Genomic DNA, 26,987 nt, shown 5'->3' on the forward strand with positions numbered 1-26,987 from the left:
AAAGTCAGAGTTCATAGTCTGGCCTTGAAGCTGAAGAAATTCTTTAAAAATGTCACTCTCCTGGTTCCCTCCTATTGTTTATTAATTGATTTGTGTTGAAACTTAGCATCCCTCTTCTTCTGCAGCTACCAAATGTTCCTGAGGTGATACAGAGCTGAGAATCATTAACACAGGAAGCTTTAAGCTCAGGACTGAAGTCAGGAAGGGAATCCAAAACAAGTTAATGCCACATATGCATGTAGGACTTGGCCCCATTGACACAAGGATTACTAATTAAAAATTGGTATAAATAAGCCTGACACCAGTGGCTTATGCCTATAATCCTAGCTGTTCAAGAGCCTGAGAGCTGGAAGATCACTGTTTTCTGTCTCACAGCTGAGACAGAAAAGTCAGTGCTACTACAGCTCCACAACAATCTGCAAAAAAGCAGTACTGGAAGTGTGGTTCAAGTGGTAGAGCACTAATCTAGCAAGAGTGATGTCCTGAGTTCAAAGCTCATTACTGTCTTCCCCTGCCCCACACCCCACGCCACCAAAGAAAAAGAGAGCAAAAAGAAGTGGTATGAATGGTAAGTAAAAGTAAGACTAGACGTTTTTTTGCCTTTTGTTTCCATTTCTATTGAGTGAGGTAAGGCTAGTTGTCTGTATGAAAGCTTGAGAGTGGAAGAATATAAGCAACTCTAAAAATTAAAGTATTTATATGCAATAGAATTCTATACTGCAATCAGAAAGAATGACATTGCCCCATTCATAAGGAAATGGAAAGTCTTGGAAAAAATCATGTTAAGTGAAGTAAGCCAGACCCAAAGGAACATAGGCTCAATGGTTTCCCTCATTTGTAATAATTAGTACACATCTAGGATTCTCCTAGCAGAGGATCAGTATACCTCAAAACCTATGTACATATGGTCATCCAGGATGAGACCAAACAAAATGAACTCTAAGTTATGGAAACAAGAGGCTTATCTTTGTGACTGATGTTCTTAACATACTATGTGAAAGTTTCTTTTCTCTTTTTTTTCCACTATGGTTAATATTGTGGTTACTATATCTGACTTTGTTACCCAGTATCTTGTATATACACTTATTTTATTTGAAATAAGGAAAACAAGGGGGAAATAAGATGATTGGGAGGTGGTGGGATGAGGAGAAGGGAGACAAAAACATCCAAAAGGGTATCAAGGTTTGAGAAGTAATGTGCTCATTATCTGACAAATCTAACTGTACCCCCATCTATACATTATCCTAACAATAAAAAACAATTTAAAAAAACTACTGTTACAGTAATATCATAACAACATTGAAACTTTGGGACATCACATCAAACATTTTGAAAAATTGCATATAAACTATTACCAAGATAGAAAACAAGTAAATGAATAAAATGCCTGTGTTCTAATGTTAAAATAAATTTTAATCAGATTAAGCATAGTAGGACACTGCTACTCAATAAATAGACCCACTGACTAGCAGCATCACTATTAAGTGGAAATTGTTTAAAAAGCGACTTTCACCTGAAGTTTGAGAACCCATAAAAAGAAGAAACATGGGGAAAAAACAGAGGCTAGAAACAAGAAAAACAAGATGACTCAGAGTGCAAGGCAGGAAAAAGGTGCCATTTGATGAAACATCCAAAGATAACATTTTCTCAGTGTCCTACAAATGTTACATCATTAAACAAAAAGAAAAGTAATATAGCTGTCAGTGAGCTCTAGTGAATGTCCACAATTTTGTGAACAGCCATGATGAAAAATAATTAAGGAATACCTATCACATCCTTTCTCCTTACACATTAATTGAGTTTCAAAAATGACACTAATGCACTTGAAAAATAGACTATAGTTTTGCCAACTCTATCACTTAGTAGTTTACAAAGTGCTATCACATACATGATGCTTTGTTTTGTTTTGTTTTATTGTTTTGTCAGCCCTGGGGCTTGAACTCATGACCTGGGCACTGTCTCTAAGTTTCTTTTGCTCAAGGCTAGCACTCTACTACTTAAGCCGCAGTGCCACTTCCAGTTTTTTCTGTGTATGTGGTACTGAGGAATCAAAATAGAGATAAGTTCTTTCTATAGAAAAGATTTGCAAAGACATTTTGTCATTGTTGGAAGTAATGTTTGCTACTTCCTTTGGGCTTACCTGTTCTATCTACACTTATTTTATAAATGCATATTGAAATTAGTTTAAAACATATTAAGTAGACCTTGGATCCAGCAGTTAGATGGCTACAACAGAATTTGGTGCTAAAGATGTACTAGCAGAATCATAACTTTCCTGTCATGTCCAATTCTGGTCATATATTTGTTCACTGAGTAAAATAAGTAGTGAATTTTCCATCCCTATTTGTCTGAATTTATTTGTCTTTCACTTATTTTCTTATGTACATCAACACACTCTTAAAAAAATAAAAGCATGCCACATTAGAAGTGGGTGTGATTAACTCTACTATCATTGCTTTAGTTCATACTTTCACAATCCTAGCTTCACATTCCTTAAAAATCCTGCCACTTAAAGCTACTCCATCCTAGTGACTCATTTATATCTATTCTAATAACTAAAGATTAATAGTGTGGTGGAAAAATTCCAGAGGTATGCAGAGAGAGGAGCACTGACCTGTGTGTATGAATTTTTGTGCATACTGACAAAAGTCAACTCTGAAATCCTTCTACTGTCTAGGCCTTTTCTCCTGATCTCCCCAAACCCACTTGATCAAACTCTTCCCAGGCTTTTCTTTACCCACCCAGCATGGCCCACTCCTATGGGGGGCTAATCAGGAGTCCACTCTGCCCTGTAGAAACAGCCTGCGGACTGCACCCTTAACATCCTTATTTCGGAGACTATACACAAATGGGTTGGCCAGTGGTGTAATGGCAGTGTACATGACTGAAGCCAGCATGTCTTGATTCTGTGACTTCTGAGAGGGAGGCTGGAAGTAGACCCAGATGATGGTGCCATAGAGGAAGCCAACCATGGTGAGGTGGGAGCCACAGGTGGAGACAGCTCGACAGCGACCAGAAGCTGAAGGCAAACGGAAGATGGTGACCCCAATTTGGGCATAAGAAAGGATGATGAGAGCACAGGGGACCAGCATGAGGAATCCACCCTCAAAGAATATGGCCAGTTCATTGGAATGTGTATCCGAGTACGAGGCTCTCAGAAGTGGCCGGTGGTCACAGAAGAAATGGGGAAGGTTAACACTGCCCCTGGCATTGCCAGCCCAACACAGAGGCAGGAGGAGACCGACATGCAGTGTGGTGTGCATTACAGACACAGCCCAGCTTGTGACCAGTAAGCGGGCACAGAGTTGGCGATTCATCACCAAAGCATAATGTAGAGGGTCACAGATGGCCACATAACGGTCCAGAGCCATGACGGCAATGACAAGTGTATCTGTAACTCCAAACACATAGAAGAAAAAGAACTGAGTCAAACAGCGGGCAGCAGGAATGGCTGGGGAATCAGATGTCAGATGGACCAACAGCTGGGGCAGGATGACTGTGGACAGTCCCAAATCTATCACGGAAAGCCCGCGGAGCAGGTAATACATAGGGGAGTGAAGCCTGTTGTCCCAGGAGATGAGAAACACCAGAGTCACGTTCCCCAGGATGGTGGTCAGGTAAATAGCCAGGAACAGGAGAAAGAGGAGGCTACGGGGGACATTGGCTTTTGAGAACCCAAGGAGCAAGAAGACTGGAGAATGTGAAGCATTAGGGTCACAGCTCATGACTAGCGATAGTGAGCCTGTCTGAAGGAGAGGTAAAGTCAGAGGTCAAAGGCTAGCAATGATACTGTTTCTAATTAGCTATGTTATTTATGACCCATCTGTTTCTCTTTCTTTAAGTCACTCCATTGATTTTTGTCTGCCAGTGTCTTCCTTATTTCTTCTTTTTCTGCCCACTCTAGGAGTTCTAATCTACAATCACTGCTTACAATCTGGTAAGCTTCGTGGACTAATTGCCTATCTAGAGCACCTTCAGCTCCTCACCTTCCACTCACTGCAGCCCTCCAGATTTCTTCTCTTTAAACCTGTACCAAACACAATGCACCATTAACATTATGACTCTCATAATAGCATTTAAAGAAATAGTTTGTTAAATGGGCTCTTTAAAGAGATGGCTTAAACCATAACATTTTAAAAAATGGTTCTGAGAAGGTTGTTTATAGAGTGAAATTGTTTCAGATTGCCACCAAGAGGTCCTGTTTTCTCTTTGTTCCTTGTGTTAATTAATAAGATCATCATTATTTTCTGCCTGAGGCACGAGCCAGAATCTGAAGGAACCCACTTCCTCATCTTCTACATCCAGACATTCCATCACTATATTTCTCTTTATAATACCCTCTTAATCCACTGGCATTATTGAAGCTTTATCATCCGTAACAATATTAATGTCCACAACCTCATTATTCATGTCGCTACTGTTTTCACCTAGTAAATCTTCATTTAACCTATCCAAAAATAAGAGCAGTGTTACATATACTACTTTTCAGAAGTGGTCCTGTGGCTCAAGGAGCAGAGCACTAGCCTTGAGCTGAAGAGCTCAGAGACAAAACCCAGGCCCACAGTTCAAGTCCCACAACTGACCCCCCCACCCCAAAAATAAAACTACTTCCCTCCTGGCCTCCCTATACTTTTAGGGACCAAACTTCAACCCCACAATTAAAACAAAGTAAAGCTACTCATATCTCATATTACTCACATCTAAGCTTTGGCATATAGTTGGTTTTTCTGGTGGTTAGTTGAAAATAAGAGTCTTACTGACTTTTGTGCCCAGGGCTGGCTTTGAACCAGAAACCTCAGATTTAAGCCTCCTGAGTAATTAGAATTACAGGCATAAGCCACCAGCATGTGGCCAGATTCAGTTCTATTTGAAGTCTTCACCAAGTCCCTGAAGTACTAAAGTACTTAGTACTTTTTTCATTTGCTTTGTAACTCTTGACTTGTCTGTCACTCAAGGAAGAGTGTTAGCCACTAGAACATTTAAGTGGATGTACACACAAACATACATATACATAGATACATTGGTATTTATGCATACATACATGTATCGAAACATACTTGTGTATGTTTGTCACTGACTTCCAAGTACCTAGGACAAGCCTAAGTAACTGGTGGCTGCTCATGAAATATTTATTTAATGAATGAAAGTAATTTTCTGTTAAAGACAAGCGATCTCAATACAAAGATTTTATAGTCAGATTTATCTGGCACTTCACCTTATATCTTTAAAGTATTTCTTAGCTATATATGATCATCTTAGACAACTTATATTTCAACCTGTCAAATGGCAGTGATGTGGTATCCACCCTCATAAGAAAAGGAAGAGTAAATATGAAACGATCTTAAAACAATATTTTGGGAACCTGGAGTTTGGCTAGTGGTAGAGTGCTTGCCTAGCACGCATGAAGCCCTGGGTTCAATCCCTCAGTACATAGAAAAAGCCAGAAATGGTACTGTGGCTCCAGTGATAGAACTCTAGCCTTGAGAAAGCCCGGCACTCAGGCCCAAGTTTAAGCCCCAAGACTGGCAAAAAGACAAACAATATTATTGAGGAAGCAGAACTTTGTGGAAGCAAAGAAGAAAATTTCTTTCACATGACTACTTTTAAAAAGTCTCATTTGGGAATACTAAAATCCAAAAAAAAATGTCAAAATGTTTAATCTCATGCAATTCATTCCTTGCTTTTTTCCTCAGCTAAGGGCTATATTCTCATCCAGATGCCATCCTTGATTATATGTTGTTTCTAGCTACTGCCGTGTTGAAGAAGAATATGGGCGTAGGTTGCAAGTACAAAGCCCTCTTGGAGAGCGTCACACAGGCTCATTTAGAGTCTCAACTCTTTGGATCCTTCACAGGTAAGGGTAATTGTTTTTGATTCCTGACTCTGCCTATCTGGCCTTCATCTTCTAAGATTATCTCTCACAAGATGTCATTCCTCTTTGGGGTGGTTTGCTTTTCAAGATGCGACTACACACATATATTCCTTGGATACAAGTAGAGTTAATCCAAATAGAATCTATGCTTTTTGAGGAGGCAGGGGTGTCAGTCACGGGCTTCATCTCAGGGCCTGGCCTTTGTCTCTGAGCTCTTTGGCTCAAGATTAGCACTCTACCACTTTGAGCCATGACGCCACTTCCAGTTTTTTGGTGGTTAATTAGAGATAAAAGACTCAACGTTTCCTATCCTGACTGGCTTCAAAACACAATTCTTCCTGAGTAGCTAGGATTACAGACATGAGCCACCAGTGCCTGGCTTTGTGTGTGTGCGTGTGCGTGTGAGTGTGTGTGTGTATGCACATACATTTTTTCATTTCAAAAATTAAATAAAATGTAGCCTCTTCTACCATGCCCTAACCATTCTCCATTCCCTGACAGAAGTCACGAATGGTCTTTCCTTAGTTTTCTTTAAGACAATATGAAATCATTTTTGTGCATTTTTTAGTTTCCATACAAGTTTTGCAAGTTATTGTTTCACTATCAATTTTGACTTTAATAACTTTTGGCCAGAGAACTTGACCTCTGTAGAGTTAATTCTTTGAGGTACTTTGATATTCTCTGTGTCCTCTAATATACTATCTAAAAGGATGTCCTGAAAAGGACAATTTGTAGAAACTGTGATTATAATAAAATCACACTGCTGATGGATGAAGTATTCAGTTAAATATCATACTAAAACTGTTTAACTTGTAATTTACTCAATACTGTATCTGAGACTAGAACTCAAACATGAGTAAACTCGTCTCCAAGATATAATACTAAATTTTAAAAGCTAATTACAAAATGCTAGAAAATTATAGTATCAGGTATGAATTTTAAAACATGCAAAAAGACTTTAAATTTATATATCTTTGATTGACACATATGTATATACGTATTTTTGAGGTATGGTAAGATGTTTTGATTCATATAAACATTGGGTGATGATCATAATGCTTGGCATTTATGTCACCTTAAATTTTTATCATTTCTTTATGATAAATACATTCAAATTTTTCTCATAATTGTTTTAATGTGTGTAAAACATGTAGTGGAATTTTAATTTATGAGAGTGATGACTACTTTATTTAAGGAAACTAATATTTGAGGAAGTAGGAAAAGATCAAAGATAGGATAGAGAATGTAGTTTGAGTTTTAAGTGATCTGTAATAGTCATTTTTTTGTTTTGTTTTGTTTTTCCAAAAAAATGCAAAGTTTTGTTAAGGTTGGGTATTTAGAACATGTAAGTGAACTGCTTTCTTTACATTTGTCCTATATTGCAAAGCTTTTCCTAGTTAAAAAATAAGTAACAAAAGGAAGGATGGAAACAGATATATATATATATATATATACACACACACATATATATGTGCATATATATATATATATATGAGATCTTTTATTTTCTAGCAGTTTTCATTATTTATCACTTTGACGATTACTCATACTTTTTCAAATCAGAACAATACTCACCTCAACTAATTGGATCATCTACTGAGCACCAGGACACTCAGGCCTGTGTATTATGGAGAAGCCAAAATTAGTGGTGCTCATAATATAACTCTGGTAATTTAAAACATTGCCTCCAAAGAAATTTATCAAAGCATTATAGAAAAAGAAAGAGGTCACATGTAAGTCATATGCAATGAGCTATAACATCTGTAAGTACTAAGTAAGGCTAGAAAGAGGCTTTCTGGCCATACATAGTACAAAATTCTACTTGTGTGATTTCATTAAACTTCTAATTCTGTAAGGCAGGTACTCTTTTATTCTGACTTTAGAGATAGGGAAGCAGCATAAACAAATCACACAATTTAGCCAGATTCTGATAGCTCATATCTGTAATCCTAGCTACTCAGGAGGCTGAAATCTGGAGGGTCACAGTTCAAAGCCAACCAAAGAAGAAAAGTTCTCTAGTTCCATCTCTAAATAACCAGCAAAAATGTCAGGCTGAAGGCCTGGCTCAAATAATAAAGTACAGGCTGAGTGAACACAAAGCTCTGAGTTCAAATCTTGGTACCAGGGAAAAAAGGTTTTTCTTTACAAAAGATTTTTTATAATCAGAGGTTCATATATATATATATATATGTTCATATATATTATACAAACACATAAACATACACACATCAATGAATACATATGTCATGATAAATATTTACAAATTTTCAGAGAGAGCATTTCATTAAGGTGCATTGTATGCATGTATGGGCATGTCAGAACAGAACCCCTTTGTACAACTAGTTGATGCTAATAAAAATGTGGAAAATAAGACTAACAAATCTATGCAAATTTTAAAAATAATAAGGGAAAGAAACTTCAAAAATAGAATTCAGAGTACTGATTCAAAGAAAAAGAGTGGGGCAGAGATAATAAGCAGAAATCGATTTTTGTGTGTACATGATGAGAGGGAGAAGAATGTGAATGTGGATAGTAAGGAGGAGAATAGAAAGGAGGTGGTCATGGTAGGTAAAAGAGAAGTAAAGGCAGCTTTTAGAATCAGAATGGAAAGGAGGGCTGGCAAACAAGAGAGAGTGAAGGGAAAGGAAATAGCTACGAGCACAAAAAGGAGAAAACTGGATGCGTTCCAAGTGAGAAAAAAATTGTTGATTGAGGAGGACAAGGACTGGTGAGAGGGAAATGATGATGCCCGAAGGCTACCTTCCCATCCACATATCTGCCTGGCATGAAAGGAGAGCTCTCTGTCTCTGGACCTCCTGGCTTCAGCTTTCTTCTGTCAGACCTCAGGGCTCTGGCCATGGTGCTGAAGACAGGTCAGCAACAGACAGGCAAATCGGGTCTGGAGAGACTGGGTGAAGCTTAGGAGTTGTGAGTCTCAAGAGATGTTTCCCCTAGATCCACTTGAGGGAGGCCAGGTACAGTAAATGCAATCCTGTGAGTCAAGATGGACACAATCGCAGGGGAAGGTGGAAGTACAGGTCCATTCTAATAATTATGCTACTGGTCCTAAGGGCATAGAGTATTCAATCAACTTCCAGGCAGGACAAAAGGCAAAGACTTCTGTACAGTTATGCAGCTAAATCACAGAGCTAGCAGTTTGGTATCTTCTTATGCTATACTAAGTGGAACAGAATGGTCCACAGTAGGATTTTAAATCCAGGACTTTAAATATTCTATAGACATAGGATATGCTATTCCAATTCTGGAATGTGATAATTCAGTAACATTTTTAAACTCTAGTCTATTTTATATAAATGCAAATAGCACTAATTTTTTTGTTTAGAAACAACGTCTTGATATATAGCCCAGAATAGCCTCAAATTCATGATCCTCCTACTTCAACATCTCAAGTGGGCATGTGCCATCATAGCCAACTAACCTGGTTTTGTTATAAGTAGTGTGGCAAAGATGAAAGTATTATGTATGAGATATATATATAAGAGTTGATATGAAGTAAAAGGCTCAAGTAATTTTGTCTAGTTGCTGCCAGTTACTGGTACAATAACGACAAATATTATCAACCAAAGTGAGTTCAGGTAATTTTCCAATGTAGCTAGGATACCCTGTGTAATGCTCAATTCCTGTATTTTATGCTGTGGTTTGGAGGGAAGAGGTTCTGATGAGATCACTTCTGTATCCAGCACACCGCTCACAACAATTCAGGAGAGAGCAACAGCATAAATAGTCAGTGAATTAGAATTCTTTTCCAGCCATGATCCCAGGGCACAGTACAATGCCCTCTTGTCGATTTGCCTCCAAAAACATTTACCAAGAATAAATGCTTTAATAGTATTTTTCCTTTTATCCCCTGCATTTCCACAATCAATTAATTAACCCATTCCCCCATCTGTGTTCCACAGAGTACCATCACTTTTTAAATAAAAAATAGGAATGGATGCATTTTAAATGTTTGAATGATATTATTTATAAGACCATGTTCATTTAAGATTATTTTGCTAAATTCATGACTTTTTAAATTATTTATAAAAGGCATCATATACATTTCAAAAATAATAAAGATGAAGATGTAGGGTACATATAAGCAGAGATGCTAAATTGATCCTCTCTTTTACAACTATTTGAAGATAATAAAAAAACAATAAAAAGAGATAAATGCTAAAATGCTTTGATTTCAAACATCATTTTAGTGTATTTTTCCTGGTCTAATTTCTTTTAAAAACATAATTGTTTTTAAACCATAATAAAACTCAAAAAAACCCAGAAGGTCTTTTTTTTATTATCTTAAGATAGCTGTACAAAGGAGTTAGCATTCCACAAATCAGTTTATGACTATAATGCTTCTTCATCTATGTCACCCCTTCCACCATTTCCCCTCACAATCTGTCCCAACCCAACCCTTCCCTCAATTTTCTTAATTTTGTACGACATGCATTAAATTTTATGACTAGATTCTCCCTACCCTTCCTCTCTTCATTGGTATATCCTCTCTTCATTGGTATATCCACAAAGTACTTTGTTTCTAGCATTGTTCATGAGACAAAGAAAGTGCAGTGCTCAGACAACTAAATGAGGAAAGGCAGGACTCGGAGCCATCCTGTGTCCTCTGACAGCAAGAACGGACTTGGACTCTGGAAACTTCTGTTTAGAAACTTGACTAGATAGATAGATAGATAGATAGATAGATAGATAGATAGATAGATAGATAGATAGATACATAGATAGATACATAGATAGATACATAGATACATAGATAGATAGATAGATACATAGATAGATAGAATTTTATTGATCCATCAAGAAGAACAATATTTCGTATTTCATTTTCAAGGAAATGGATAGACTTAGAAAAAATTGTGCTAAGTGAAGTAAATCAGGCTCAGGAAGAGAAAGAGTGCTTGTCTTCTCCACACGAGGGAGCCAGACCTAAAATATAATCCTGTTTGAAAGCACAGACGGGGTCGTATGCATATATACACATTCCAACTGACTAAAGTATGGTACACATGGGTGGATTTGCATTGTGTATCCCCTTTGAACAGCGACTGTTAGTTCAACCAAATGAAGACCAGGAAGCTGAAACCTGGAAAGGGTGAGACTTGAGCAAAGAGTGAGCTGACAAATGGAGAGAAGAGTGGGAAGTGAATACTCTTATCATACCGAATGCACGTGTGTGAGGTTGAGAGGATGAATGGCTTGGGAGACACAGAAGAAGGGTGGAGGCTGAAAACAATGATCAAGATGCACTGTACACAGGAATTGACATGTTGAATTGAAACCTCTTTGTACAACTATTTAAGAATAAAAGAATTTGAAAATGGAACTTGAATAATAAAATTCTAGAGCGGGAATTAATTTTATTTACCATGGCAATCAAAACACTAACATACAAAGGAGAGCATCTAATTTTAACATTGTTAATAAACTCAAAATACCACTTAGTTTTCCCCCCCAAACAATCATGAAATAATTATCCTACAGCCTTCACGATGTGTTTACTGAACACTTTAAAACATTTTAAGAATTAAGCATATGTTAGTTAAATTCTTGTTGCTATTGACTTAAGACCTTGAAACTTCAATACATTAAGAAAATAATTTAGTGGCAAATTAACATACTGATTTCCCTTGTCTAAACCTACAAGCTTATCAGCAAAGGGAAGGATGATTCCTAGTTTGTATATTTTAATTAAAATTAGAAATAATGGTTTAAAAAAACCTTTAGGGCTGAGAGTTTGGCCTAGTAGTACAGGGCTTGCCTAGCATGCACAAAGACCCAGGTTCAATTACTCAGTACCACATACATAGAAAAAGCTGAAGTGTGCTGTGGCCAAGTGGCAGACCACTAACCTTGAGAAAGTCCAAGAACAGTGCTCAGGCCCTGAGTTAAAGCCCCAGGACTATCAAAAGAAAAAAAAAACTTTGCTACAAGTTCATTTTCAATATCATCATTTCTAACTTATTGGGCAGCAAATTCCATGTTGAAACTAGATGTTTTTCAACATCTGCCTTACATAAAGGTAAATCGAGACTCTCTTTTCCTATTACTGAAATAAAAGGAATGGATACTATCTAATGAAAATGTACAACTCATTAGCCATTCTCTTCTGAAACTGTCAATTGACATTAAATGGACTTTATATGACAGATTAGAAAGCTTTAGGCTAAACATCAGGTTGTATTATCTGAAAATCTTGGAATTAGTGACACTTTGAATATATATTGCTTATCTGCATTTATATTACTGAGAAAATTAAGAAAGCGGAAAAGAGCCAGGCATGGTGGCTCATATCTGTATCCCAGCTACTCAGGAGGCTGAGATCTGAGGATCACAGTTCAAAGCCAGCCTAGGCACTAAAGTCTATGAGACTCTTATCTCCAATTAAACACTAGAAAACTGGAAGTGATGCTGTGGCTCAAGGGGTAGGCCTGTAGCCTTGAGCTGAAGAGCTCAGGGGCAGTGCACAGTCCCAGAGTTCAAGCCCCACTTCAAAACTGAAATAAATTTAAGATTCTTGAGTCATTTTCTTTCTAGCCCATAAATTAGTGTCTTTATTTTTCAAGAGGTCTGCGGCATGTTGTTTGAAGTTAATTTTTACCTTTATTTTTTTTATAAAATGTTAAATTTATTTATCAGAAATTATATATTGGGCCAGGAGAGTGGCCTAGTGGACAAGTGCTTGCCTAGCATGCACAAGGCTCTGGGTTCAATTCCTCAGTACTACATACACAGAAAAAGCTGGAAGTGGTGCTGTGGCTCAAGTGCTAAAGCTCTAGCCTTGCCAAGGCCCTAAGTTCAATCCCCAGGACTGTCAAAAAAAGAGGAGACATATATTTTTTAACTTGCTTTACTCTAACCAGGTACACTATTGTTAGGCTTGCCTGGTATTTGTAAATCACAGGCCTAGAAAGTTCCCTCAGGCTCAAGATCACCACTTCTATCCCATTTCCTACAAAACAAAACCTGAGCTCCCTCCCCCGTGCCTTCTGGACTCACCCTAGAGGACATAGTTCCTGAGTAATTAATCTCTTCTCTTTTTCTGTGCTCTTTCAAAGAAGAAAACTGAGCTTCCAGCATTTTCCTATACCACCTCCTTGTTTCAAATGAAATGAGTATACGAGAAATTTCAATAAGTTTTACAATTCTGTACGCACATAGTTACCAACTTTACAATAAAATGTGTTGATTCAACGTTTACATTTGTTTTTCCTAACAATCCACTCAAGTTTGATAACTACTGTTCCAGATGAATCAAGAAATTATCCAAAACTATCTCTTTATATGCCTGACTGCTGGGGATTGGAAGAATGCAGGGAAGAAATTTTTATCTGTTGGTTACTCAGGCTGCAGATTATATGATACCAAAATCATAACCACTGTGAACAAGTCTACCTTTGCTCCATGGTCAGAGTGCCCGTGACACTGGACTCCAACTCCAATAAAGTGAGACCCACTCAGAGCTCCAGCACTCATTTTGACGCAGCCAGAAAGAAACTCGGGACTAAGTCTTGCCTAGAATATCATCACACTTAGGAGATGATAAGATTAGAAGAGGAAAACTTAGTTGGTGACATATTGTAAATAGGGGGAAGAAAAGAATACAGAAAGAGATACTTTCCCGAGGGAAAGAACAACCTTTGAGGAATATGAACAGGTAAATATTATAAAACAACAGTCTATTAAGCATTAACATGTACCAGGTGCCATGATATATATATATATACATGTATGTATATGTTTATGTGTATGTAGAGCAATACCATGTATGTATATATATGTATGCTTTGTTGTTCATACTCACAACTAAAGGTCAGGTTAGTAGCATAAAACACAGTATTGCTTAGTGTTTTTTGTTTCTTGTTTTTTTTAACTAAAGGGGCCTATGGTTGTAATCAACTTTACAAACTTGAGGGGGAAAAACCTTATGCATATCTCAGTTTTCTTATGGGTAAAAGGATAATAGCCCTTTTATAGTATTATTAATCTGAAATAAATTTCCATAAAATGCTTAGAACACAGCAATACATACAGCAAATGCCATAGAAGAATTGCCATTACTGTTGGGATAAATCAATAGCAGACAGAGGTTCTCTGTAAAACTACTGTAAACATTTTCAGACTTAATTCTTAAAATGTTTTGAAAACAAGCCTATGTTTTCCCTTTGATATGTTTGGCAGTGTTGAGAATCAAATGCAAGGTTTTGTGCATGCTAAGAAATAAATCCACACTTACATTTTTAAGAATTACTATAGCTGGAATCAAAGTTATCAAAACGTATTTCTTCAAATTCATATTTATCTCAGTAACTCCTGAAGGACTTTATTTTGTATAGAAGGGAATCTTTCTATTGCTGCATAGTACTCAAGCCACTCAGCTTCTTTTTTTCATATTTTTTATTGTAATTAATAGAAGGCTTACATGATATTTGCCAGATAGATGGTGCATTAATTCACATACATTGATACCCTTTCATGTGTCTTGGTCCCCATTTCCCTCCCCCCCACCCACACCCCTCATTTTGTTTTCCCCCCCTTCCCTATCCAATTTCAAATAACCAAATACAAATATATCCGATATATCAGGTAACAAAGTGAGATACTGTAACAACATGAGAAAACCAAGGGACAGCAAAAGAGATGAGAGATAACATAGTACCTTAAGAAAAACAATCATTCATTATATGGCTTATGTTTCTATATCCTAGAGATCCTTTCATTTAGCGTCCTACTATATGGCTTTTTGTATCAAGGTTTTGCTCTATTGCAAATCTCTGCTAGAAGAGCCCAAGGTTTCTACTGATGATGACAAATGAGGGAAACCATTGAGCCTAAGTTCCTTTGAGTCTGGCTTACTTTACTTAATATGATCTTTTCTAAGTCTTTCCATTTCCTAACAAATGGGGCAATGTCATTCTTTCTGACAGCAGCATAGAATTCCATTGTGTACAAATACCACATCTTGTTGATCCACTCATCAACTGTCAAGCCACTCATTCTAAACAGTCTTTCATAGTATGGGAAGAGAGCCCTCATTGATTTAAGTGCCTACTTATTTCAAGTAAACTAGAACACTCATTCGTCTCTTTTTTTCAGTTTATAGTCTTGCATATAGTGTTCAGAAATAGTAGTTGATACAACATTTTCGGCTTTTATATGTTTTACCTATAGTGTGTGTGGGGGATGTGTGTATGTGTGTGTGTGTGTGTGTGTGTGTGTGTGTGTGTGTGTGGCAGGGGGTGGGAGGTGTGCTAGTCCTGGGGCTTGAATTTGGAGTCTAGACATTATCTCTGAGATTATTTTTTGTGGGCTCAAATGGAAAAGGCTCTACCACTTGAGTCACAACTCCAATTCCAGCTTTTTGGTGGTTAACTGGAGAAAATGCCATAACAGATTTTCCTGCTTGGGCTGGTTTGAACCATGATTGTCAGATCTTAGCCTCCTGGGCAGCTAGGGATTCAGGCATGATGGATGCAGCAACTGGCTTGATTTTGCTTGTTGTAAGTTACTTCATTGTCCCATACTTCCAGTGTTAAATTTTATATTAGGTATATTCAGAGAGGTTTCATTGTGATATATCCATACATGCATACACACGATGTATTAAAATCAGCACAGTTCTTTCTGCTAAGGATTGTTTTTGCTATACGGGGGTCTTTTATTTTTCCATATGAAATTTTGGATTGCCTCTTCTATTTCTTTAAAGAATGACATTGAGATATTGATGGGTATTGCATTGAAGTTGTACATAGCCCTTGGCAAGATTTCCATTTTCACAATGTTAATTCTTCCAATCCAGGACCATGGGAGGTTTTTCCACTTCCTCAATTCTGTTTTAATTTCCTTATTCGGGTTTTTAAGGTTATCATAAAGGTCCTTACATTAGTTAATTCCTAAGTCTTTTACATTTAGTTAATTCCTAAGTATTTTATTTTCTTTGAGGCTATTACAAAAGGAGTTGCTTTCCTGATTTCTGCTTCACTCTTGTCATTGTTGGCATACAGAAAAGCAGTTTGAGTGTTAATTTTATAACCTGCTACCTTGCCAAAGTTTCAAATCAGCTCAAGCAACTTAGGAGTGGAGTCTGTAGGGTTCTTTAAGTACAGAATCATGTCATCTGCAAAGATGGAAAATTTCACTTCTTCTTTCCCTATTTGGATCCCCTTTATGTTGGCTTCTTGCCTTATTGCTATGACTAGAAATTCTAATACTATATTAAAGAGGAGTGGAGAGAGTGGGCATCCTTATCTTGTTCCTGATTTTAGAGGAAATGGCTTTAGCTTTTCACCATTAAGTATAATGCTAGTTGTAGGTTTGTCATACGCAGCCTTTATTATACTGAAGAATGTTCCATGGATTCCTAGTTTCTCCAGAGATTTTTAGCATAAAGGGGTGTTGGATCTTGTCAAATGCTTTTTCTGCATCTATTGAAATAATCATGTGATTCTTGTCATTGTTCCTGCTGATGTGATAAATTATATTGACTTGTGTATATTGAACCAGCTTTTGCATCCATGTGATGAATCCTGTTTGATCATATTTTTTGATGAGTTGTTGATGATGGTTGGCCAGTATTTTGTTGAGCAGTTTTGCAACAATATTCATCAAAGAAGTGAGTCTATAATTCTCTTTCTTTGATGAGTCTCTGTCTGGTTTGGGGATGAGGATTATGGTGGCTTCATAAAAGGAGTTTGGCAGAGAGCCTTCACTTTCAATTTCATTGAAGACTTTGAGGAGTATTGGTGTGAGCTCTGCTTTGAAGGCCTCATAGAATTGAGCTGTGAATCCATCAGGTCCTGGGCTTTTCCTGGATGGGAGGTCTCTTATTGCCATTTCTATTTCAATACTTGAAATAGGTCTGTTTAGTTGGATTGGGTCTTCTTGGTTCTTCTTGGATTGGGTCTTCAAGATTCTCAAATTAGTTGGCACAAAGGTTGTAAAGTATTTCCTTATGATGCTCTGGATCTTGGTAATTTCTGTCATGATATTTCCATCCTTGTCCATGATTTTGTTTATTTGGGTGTGTTCCCTTCTTTTTTGTAAGATTTTCTAAGAGTCTGTCAATTTTGTTAATTTTTTCAAAGAACCAACTCCTTGTTTTGTTGATTGTTTCTGTGGAGTTTTTTGGACTCTAATTCTGCTTTAATTTTAATAATTTGCTTTCTTCTACTAGAATTGTGATTGGTTTGTTGCTCTTTTTCCAAGAGCTTAAGCTGCACCATTAAATTGTTGGTTTGAGATTTTTCCAATTTGTTACTGTAGGCACTTAGAGCTATAAATTTTCCTCTGACTACTGCCTTTGCTGTCTCCCAATGGAGCTGGTATTTTGTGTGCTTCTTTTTGTTAAATTCCATAAACTGTTGAATTTCTGTTCTGATCTCCTCAATGACCCACTGGTGACTCAACAATGTGTTGTTCAATTTCCGTGACTTACAGTTTTCCTTGGTGGAGATTAGTGTTCAGTTCCAATTCGACAGTGTTGTGGTCGGAGAGAAGGCAGTGAACAATTTCAGTGTTTCTGAATATGTACAGGTTTGCTTTATGCCCTAAAATGTGATCTACTTTATAGATTGTTCCATATGCTGCTGAAAAAACAAGTATATTCTGGTATTGCTAAGTGATTTAGTTGGTCTATGCAATTGTTCAATTCTTAGGTTTCTCTGTTGAGTTTTTGCTTGGTTCATCTATGACGATATTTCTTTTATATGCTAGCTTACATTCATTGGATGTATGTTCAGGAGTGGCATAGCAGGATTATATCCATTTTTAATAATTTGCATTTACATTTTCATCCACAGTGTGTAAATCTTCCTTCTCCTCCCTCACTCTGAATTCTCACCAACTGCTGGTGTTAGATCATTTGATACTTGATATTCTGATTGGGGTAAAAAGGATTCTCACTGTCATTTTGTTCTGCATTTCTTTATGGCTAAGGATGATGGATTTTTCTTCATGTATTTGTAGGTCATTTTTACTTCTTTTGAGAACTGTTCACTAAATTCAGTTTCACGTTTGTTAAGTGAATTGCATTTTGTTGTTGGTGTTTTGGGCCTTCCGGCTTTTTTCTTTTTCTTTTCTTTTTTCATTTTCTTCTTTTTTTGGTTGTTGTTTTCAGTCACAGGGCTTGAACTCTGGGCCTGGGCACTGAACCTCAGCTTGTCAGCTCAAGGCTACCACCCTACCACTTGAGCCACAGCACTACTTCCAACTTTCTGGTGGTTGATTGGAGATGACTCTCATGGACTTTTGTGCCCAGGCTGGCTTTGAACCATGATCCTCAGATCTCAGCCTCCTGAGCATCTAGGATTACAGGCGTGAACCACCAGTGCCCAGCTTTGCTGTTTAATTTCTGTTCTCTATATATTCTAGCTATCCTTCATCTGATAGCTAGCTGGCAAAGAACCCCCCTCCACTATGTAGGGTTTCTCTTGATTTTGGTCATTGATTCCTTTGCTATAATGTTTGTTTGTTAACTTGATACAATTCCATTTGCTCTTATTTCCTGTGCAGTTGGAGTCCTAATCAAAAGATCATTAACTATATGCAGATAATAGAGAGAGGCCTGGGTCCACCTGGGGAAGAACACTCGTCACACCTCTGGATCCACTGAGACAATTCTGCACACAATTAATGAATGCCTGTTTTTTTCGTGTCTCTCTAATGAGACATCAGAGACTTAGTGGCCCCAGTGCTGGAAGATACCCCCAGGAGAGAGGCTAGGGTTGTGATATCTACTCTTTGGGAGTGATGGTATGAATCTAGAACAGTCATAATCAAGAATTAGGAGACTTTACATGAGGTGTCTTATGTATGCTGTTTCTTGACAAATACTGGTATTCAACCATTCCATGAGCAGAAATGAAGGGAGAGGAATGAATACATGAGATCAGCCATCAGTGATCTTTCCAGGTTAAGTCAACCTTGAGAATTCCTGGTAAGGATGTGGAACTATCTTATCTCCAAGATATAACTAGTCATCACTTGCTCCTACTAAGTGAGTTGATTTAGCTTCATTCTAAATACACTTTTTCTATATCATACTTGGAAGTCATCCCTTCTGACTTTATGATAAGAATTTTCAAATAACTTTGGAAGAAAAATTTCTCTTAGAATCTTATCCTTCCCTCTTGCTTTTTCTAGTCTTTTCCATAGCTATTTATATTAAAGTCAGTGTTCTTTATGTGATTTTTCTCTTTTTACGTATAAATAATGTGGAAAGTAAATGGCTTGTTTTAAAGCTATGGCTCGATGGCAGAGCATCTATCTGTACAAAGCTCTGAGTTTGATCCGTGGAACCACATATAAATAAATAAATAAATCTTTATCAGCTGCAATCTAGGTGAGTTAGCTTTCTCATTATTATTAATAATAATTAGTTATTAACTGTTAGACTTTAATCAGAAGATGACCTAAAATTGATACTTTGTCTGTATGTGCCACTCCTATGTTACTAGCTACAAGGAGGACAAAAGAGACTCTATCTCTACTTTCTCTCACTCCTTCACTCTTTCGCTCTCCCTTATATAAAGCTTCATAGATTTTGGTACAGGTTTAATGATTGTGTCTCTTCAAAATTCACATGTTAAAACCGTCATCCTCCACATTATAGTATTTCAAGAAGGAAGCTTTGGGAGATAATTAAATCACAAATGTCCTGAGGAAAGCATTAGTGCCCTTACCAGAGATTTCTTCTGCTGCCCAAAAATTAGGAAAAATGTCCTTACCATGTACCAGCTCCACTGGTACCTTGATCTTGGATTTCCTAGCTCAAGAATTGTGAGAAATAAATAGTTGCTGTTTCATCCATCTGGTCTGTGGTCTTTTGCTAGAGTAGCCCAAACTTACTAAGATCTTAAAAGATTTTAAAGGAAGTGGTATAGGTATTTCCTGTCCATATTTACAGAGAAAAGTAATTTTCAGGGTGAATACTCCATTAGTAACTTCTCATCATGTCCTAACCCTGAGCAGTTATTAATGGGGTATTACTATGTAATGCCAACTACTTGGGAGGGGAGGGGGTAGAGAGAGGAGGATCATGGTTTGAGGACAACCTGAAAAAAGAAAGCACAGAATCCTATCTGAAGGCTGGGAATGTGACATAGTGGTAGAGTGCTTGCCTAGCATGCATGAAGCCTTGGGTTCAATTCCTCAATACCACATAAACAGAAAAACCCAGAAGTGGTTCTGTGGCTCAAGTGGTAGAGTGTTAGCCTGAAGCAAAAGAAGCTCATGGGCAGTTCCCAGACCCTTAGTTCAAGTTTCCAGATTGGCAAAAAAAAGAATCCTATCTGAAAAACAAACAAGTAAAATAAAATAAGAACTGAGGTAGTGGCTTAAGTGGAAGAGCACATGCCTAGCAAGCACAAAGGCCCAGGACTGGAAGATGTAAGAACCACTCATTGATTTGAAATCGGATAAAGAAGAGGGGAAAACAAGATGAGGGGCAGGGGTGGGGTAGGGAAATGGGGACCAAAACATGAGAAAGGGTATCAATGTGAAGTAATGCACCTTCTATCTGGTGAATATAATATAACCCTTCTATTAATTACAATAAAAATATATGAAAAGGGTATTAATGTATGTGAAGTAATACACTTTCTAATTACAATAAAAATGTATGAAAAAAGAACCACTCATTGATGATGTTTGCTCTGTAGGTGTACATGAGCCTATGGAATGTCCAACCTGACACAATTCTCTGAATTCGTTCTATTGGGACTATCTTTCAGGCCTGAGGACCACAAAACCTCTCTTTGTTCTCTTTCTTATCATATACCTGATCACCGTGATGGGAAATCTGCTCATCACCTTTGCTATCCACTCTGATCCTCAACTCCAAACTCCTATGTATTTCTTCCTAAGCATTTTATCTTTTGCTGATAGTTGCTACACCACTGTCATTGTCCCAAAAATGCTGGTGAATTTATTATCAGAGAAAAAGACCATCTCCTATGCAGAATGCCTGACACAGATGTACTTCTTCCCGGTCTTTGGCAATATTGATAGTTACTTTTTGTCAGCCATGGCCATTGATTGCCATGTTGCCATCTGTAATCGCCTCCATTACGCCGCTGTTATGAACCACAGGTGTTGCACTCTGCTGCTGACCTTCTCCGTGACCTTTTCCCACCTGCATGCCCTCCTGCATGTCCTCCTGGTCAACCACCTCAATTTTTGTGCCTCAAATGCATCACTTCTTTTGTGACATCAACCCTCTTCTCAAACTCTCCTGCTCTTCTACCTTTGTCAATGAGGTTGTGGCCATGACAGAAGGACTGGCCTCCGTGATGGCCCCATTCATCTGCATTGTCATCTCTTACCTGAGAATCTTCATTGCTGTTCTCAAGATTCCCTCAGCCTCTGGAAAACGCAAAGCCTTTTCTACCTGCAGCTCTCATCTCACTGTAGTATTTTATGGGAGTATTAGCTATGTCTATTTTCAGCCTTCGTCTAGCTATACTGTCAAGGACCGAATCGCAACAATCAACTACACTGTATTGACATCTATGTTGAATCCATTTATCTACAGTTTAAGAAACAAAGACATGAAATGAGGCATAAAAAACTGATAAACAAGATTAAATATCAAATGGACAGGTGTTCTACTACAAAAGCTAATAAAATCCATGGATCCTGACAGCAAGGAGTATGAGTGTGTGTGTGTGTGTGTGTGTGTGTGTGTGTGTGTGTGTGTGTATGTGTGTGTGTCTGTCTGTCTGTCTGTCTGTGTATGTATGTGTGTGTGTGCATGCACCTGATACAAGTCTGTGTGGAGAAAGACCTCTCATCTGCTTTGTGGTTTTCTGCACTGAGGTCTCTATCATCCAATGTACCTGTGGTGCTTTTACAGGCCCATTCGCATTTGATCTCCCTATTTAAGAAAACTGTATTACCTTCATTCATTCCATATTTATTTGACCCTCCTGTACTTCTCCAGAATATTAGCCAAATTTGGATATTTGAATTACCCAAAAACTTTTATTTGCATCCATGCAGAATTTGCAGAGGTGGAAAGTTATTGGTGCATGTACAACCATTCTATTCTTGTAAGAGTCAAAAAAACTGCTAAGTGCATGGTGTGGTGACTCACACCTGTATTGCTAGCTATTCCAGAGGCTGAGATCTGAGGATCGTGGTTCAAAGCCAGCCCGGCACTAAAGTCCATGAGACTCTGATCTCCAATTAACCACCAGAAAACTGTAAGTGGTGCTGTGGCTCAGGAGTAGGGTGGTAGCCTTGAGCTGAAGAGCTCAGATACAGCACCCAGGCCCAGAGTTCAAGTCCTCAACCATCAAAAATAAAAAAATTAAAAACTGCTCACTTTAAAGAAGGAATAGGAGATATATTATATCCTTGGCACAGGTCAAAACTTTCTTAATAAAGACCCAGGAACACAACAAATTAAAGAAAGTTTGGACAAATGGGACTGCATTAAACTGTAGAGCTTCTGCATGGCAAAGGACATAGCTAGCAAGCTAAATAGAAAGCCCACAGAGTGGGAGAAGATCTTCACTATCCATACAACAGACAAGGGCCTCATATCTAAAATATATCTATAGCTAAAAAAATTGAATCTCTCCAAAACAAATCCTCAACGAAACAACCATCCCATTAAAAGGTGGGCTGAAGACTTAAAGAGAGTCTTTTCTGAAGAGGAAATAAAAATGGCCTATAGACACACATAAAGAAATGCTCAACATCTCTGGCCATAAAAGAAATGCAAATCAAAACAACTTTGAGTTTCCACCTCATTCCAGTTAGAATGGCCAGGATCAAGAAAACTAATAACAACAGATGCTGGAGGGGATGTAGCCAGGAGGAATCACTACTACACTGTTGGTGAGAGTATAAACTCGTTCATCCACTGTGGAAAGCAGTATGGCAATTCCTCAAAAGACTAAACATAGAACTCCCCTATGACCCAGCAATTCCACTACTTGGCATTTACCCAACCATCCAGAAACAAGGACATACTAAAACCACTAGCACAACGATGTTCACTGCAGCACTATTTACCATAGCAAAGATATGGAACCAACCCAGATGCCCCTCAATAGATGATTGGATCAAGAAGATGTGGTAGTCATACACAATGGAATTCTATGCAACCATTGTAAGGAAATGCAAAGACCTGGAAAAAAATCATATTAAGTAAAGTAAGCCAGACCCAAAGGAACGTAGGCTCCATGGTTTCCTACATTTGTAATAATTAGTACGCGCCTAAGACTCTCCTAGCAGAGGATTACAATAATGCAAAACCTAGGTACATAGGTCATATAGGATGAGACTAAATGAAAGGATCTCTAGGATATGGAAACAAGAGATTTATCTTGTGTGATTGTTGTTCTTAATGTACTATGTTATTTCTCTTCTCTTTTTTTGACCTTTGGTTAATCTCATATTGTTACTGTATCTGACTTTGTTACCTGGCATATTGTATATACATTTATTTGTTTATTTGAAATAGGAAAGGGAAGGGGGGAAATAAGATGACTGGGAGGGTTTGGGGGGAGGAAAATGGGTACAAAAGCATGAGAAGTGGTATCAATGTGTGAGAAGTAATGAACCTACTATCAGGCGAATGAAACTGTAACCCCTCTATACATTACCTTGACACTAAAAAAAAAAAAAAACAAAAAACTGCTGAGTATGTATGTGTATGTCTGTTTGTCTCTCTGCCTGTCCTCCTGGTCCAACTAAAAGCTCTCAACTGCCATGATAAAACTATGATCTCTATACTAAATTCTCATAATAGCCAGGACCTGGAGTTACAGATTGTCCACACATAACACCAACCGCCCAAAAGACTATTGCAAGACTGCTCTATGCTTTTACATGCTTGCACCTTTTTCAACTTTTTATTATCATTAAGTAATTGTAAAAATGGATTTCAATACAAGATTTCAGTTTGTGAATACAATGTATCTTGATCAAAGTCATTCTCCTTTCTCTTCCTATATGTAAGGTGCATTCACTCCTCTGAATTTTACGGTCTGAATGGTCTTTTATCTAGAGATATCTGTGTTGGTACTGCCCCTTCAATCTGTCTCTCTCACTCTCTTTTTTTAAGAAAAAAAAAGGTAGCTTATTTCATGTGATCAGAAGTTCTGTGCTCTTTTGAGGCAGGGACAAAAATGGAGGCTTGTGAACTAGAAGTAATGATCTTTTGGATCTGTGTGTGATATAAGAGAAACATTCTATTTAGAGGGAGAATGAGCTATGTTATATAGCAAAGATGTCAGATAAGTCATTTTATGCAATGCTATGCAGTACTTTATTATTTTCTTCATTGTTTAAACTATAGGATAAGGTTCTAATGATCCTATTATGCAGCTTGGTAACTACAGTTAATAAACATACATTTTTATATTCTTGAATAGCTTAACATTTTATATGTTCTCACCACAAAGAAATGACATTTGACAAGTATGTTATTCTCCTGCAATGATTGTGATACAACCACACATATATAGATCCATCACATTGTATCCTAGTAGTATATATGGTTATTATTTTCATGGTTATTATTTTTGATTGAAGTAAAATTTAAAGAAATTTAAAGCTGTGTGGCATGAGTTCATGTCTGTAATCCTAGCTATTTGAGAAGCTAAGATCTTAATACTATTAATTATGGGGAGCCAGCCCTGGCAGGAAAGTCCTTGAGACTCTTATCTCCCATCAGCCACCACAAAGCCAGAAGTGGATCTGTGGCTCAAATGGTAGAGCACTCACTAGCCCTGAAAACAAATCCAGTGACAGAACCTAGGCCTTGAGTTCAAGCCCAGGGCTGGCAACCCCCCCCCCCAAAAAAAAAACCTGAGAGGAACAGACTCTACTTGATCTCTTTCCTTAATTTTACATTTACAGCAATTTAATTACAACTTCCATGCCAACTCTGATCAATTAATAAGGATCTTTGGGTTTTTGTAATGGAAAAAATTTAAGTAACCCTCTTTGGGTTACTTGATGAGTCCTATCTGGGTTACTTAAAGGAAGAGGGTTGATAACATCACTTGGGGACTAGAACACATATCTGGTCTATTCAAAAAATCCATAGATCTAATGATAAGAAACTTTGAAACTGCTAGGGGGAAAACCCCTGAAGATAAAGACATAGGTAGAGTTTTCAGAAGCAGACTCCAATAGAAAATGTGAGCAAGAACTGAGAGATGGAATTGTATAGAGTTAAAAGGCTTTTGCATAACTAAGGAAACAATTGTTTGAATAAGAAGACAGCCTACAAAATTGGAGAAAAAGTTATAAGCTATTCACTGGATAAAGAATTCATATCCATACTACCTGAAAAGCTCTGAAAATTAAATACCACTAAGATAAGCTAATTAACAAGTAGGCAAATACATTGAAAAAGTATTTGTCTAAAGTTGAACCATAAATGGTTGACACCTAAAGAAATATTCAACATCCTTAGCCATAAGGAAATGTGAATCAAGGCAGCATTGAGATTCCGTATCACCCCTGACAGAATGACTATCTTTAAGAAAACAAACAGTAAATGCTATTAAGGAACCAGGGGAAAGACACCCTTATAACATTTTTGGTGGCATGGAAATTAGTGCAGCTATTATGGAAATGACAAAACTTACAACATGTGAGAGCTCATGCACTGACCAGAATATACCTCTCTGCCTTAATGACTTTTCAGTATTTGAGAGAAATTTATTTGTATAGAAAGTATTATTATGGAGGGAAGGAAGATGGCGCCGAGACAATAGGGACGCTGCCTAGCTTTCTCTGACAAAAAGAGAGAACCAGGGAGTCCCACGAGCCAACTATCTAAAGAAATCCACAACAACAAACTCAAAAAGCAACGGAGAAGGACTCAAACCGGAAAAGAAATCCAGATAAAGCTCACATCCAACTTTCTCAAAGAATTCGGAACGCGAGGACCCCTCCCCCACCTCTCGCCGCCGGATCCCAGCCCGGAAAGCCTAGGAAAGCAGCGGAAAGCCGCGGAAAGCGGCAGCTGGCACCAGACCAAGCTGCGAAAAGCAGCTTGAGCGGGTGCCGGCTCCACGCTGGGAAAGCGGCACCAGCTCTAATCCACGAAAAGCGGCGGCAGTGGAGGGCTACAGGCTGGGAGCCCCACGGCTGCAGAAACCAGCACAGAACCGGGCCAGCAAACGGCGGAAGCAGCGGACCCCAGACGCGGAACCAGACATCAAGCAGCGGGACCCAGACCCGGAACCAGACAGCAAGCAGCGGGACCCAGACGCGGAACCAGAACAGCAAGCAGAGGAACCCAGATGCAGAACACAGGCGGCAGCGGAGACTCCCCACCACTGTGGAGCACCTGCAGACGGACGCAGAGGCATGAGTAATATAGCGCATCCCCAAACACATCGGGAAAGCGGAGCGGGTGCCAAGCAATAGAACTTAACTCAGACCCCAACACCCCGCCCGAGAAAGACTGGCGGGAACAGGGGGGCAAGTAATTTAGAATCCTGTCCCTCCCCTCAACAGCCCCCTCCCTCAGGCCATTGACTGCAGATTGACAGGCAGGATACCCATAAGACCCAGCACCCCACCAAGGGAGGCGGGGCTGTCCCAACTCCCACCCGCCCAACGGGCTCAACCCCCAGCCCTCTGACTGGAGACTGACAAGCGGGCGGACCCTAAGACTCAGCACCCCACCAGGGGAGGCAGAGCTGTCCCAGCTCCCACCCGCCCACCAGGCTCCTCTCCCAGGCCACTGGATCTGGAGAGTGGAGGGCGTTGGGACCCTGCCTTACAACAGTGGGTAGGGGGTGTGGGTAAATAGGAGCCAGTATCTGCCCCCCCTCAATTCTTGAGCGGGGCATCCCCCAGCTGGGAATCCTGAGCAAGACACCACCGAGGGTCCCCCCCCCCAGTCACAGACTCTGACAAAGCAGTGGAAACACAGCAGGGATCTGAAGGGCCGACCAGCAGCCAAGCTCCCCTTCTGAGAACCAAAAAGGTGCGGCTCCACCCTTGGAGCCCATGTCCCCAGCTGGGCCCCGCCCCTGGGAACACAGGGGTCTCCTGCTGGTCCTGCTGAGAGCCCCTGAAACTCTCAATCCCCAGACCCTTGGCTTGGGGCCGCCCCTGGAAGCAGCACAGG

At 38.7% G+C, this 26,987-nt stretch overlaps 2 protein-coding genes across 2 annotated transcripts; one reads left to right on the plus strand and one right to left on the minus strand.

Moving 5' to 3' along the window:
* Nucleotides 1-2,771: 2,771 nt before the first annotated feature.
* Or1b1 (olfactory receptor family 1 subfamily B member 1) lies at nucleotides 2,772-3,725 on the minus strand. The gene has a single exon (XM_090329205.1). The coding sequence runs from the start codon at nucleotides 3,723-3,725 to the stop codon at nucleotides 2,772-2,774; it is 954 nt and encodes a 317-aa protein (XP_090185331.1).
* Nucleotides 3,726-20,563: 16,838 nt separating this feature from the next.
* Nucleotides 20,564-21,441, plus strand: LOC150065921 (olfactory receptor 1L3-like). The gene is given in 3 exon segments (XM_090329389.1): nucleotides 20,564-20,635; nucleotides 20,637-21,073; nucleotides 21,075-21,441. Coding segments are annotated over 3 exon segments (876 nt in total).
* The last annotated feature ends 5,546 nt before the right edge of the window (nucleotides 21,442-26,987 follow it).

Source organism: Megascapheus bottae, chromosome 3 (genome assembly GCF_031878675.1).
Source record: "Megascapheus bottae isolate mThoBot1 chromosome 3, mThoBot2.hap1, whole genome shotgun sequence".
Classification (NCBI taxonomy): domain Eukaryota; kingdom Metazoa; phylum Chordata; class Mammalia; order Rodentia; family Geomyidae; genus Megascapheus; species Megascapheus bottae.

Excerpts from the sequence above, each read along its gene's own strand:
- Or1b1 (XM_090329205.1), bottom strand. The coding sequence starts at position 3,725 with ATGAGCTGTGACCCTAATGCTTCACATTCTCCAGTCTTCTTGCTCCTT.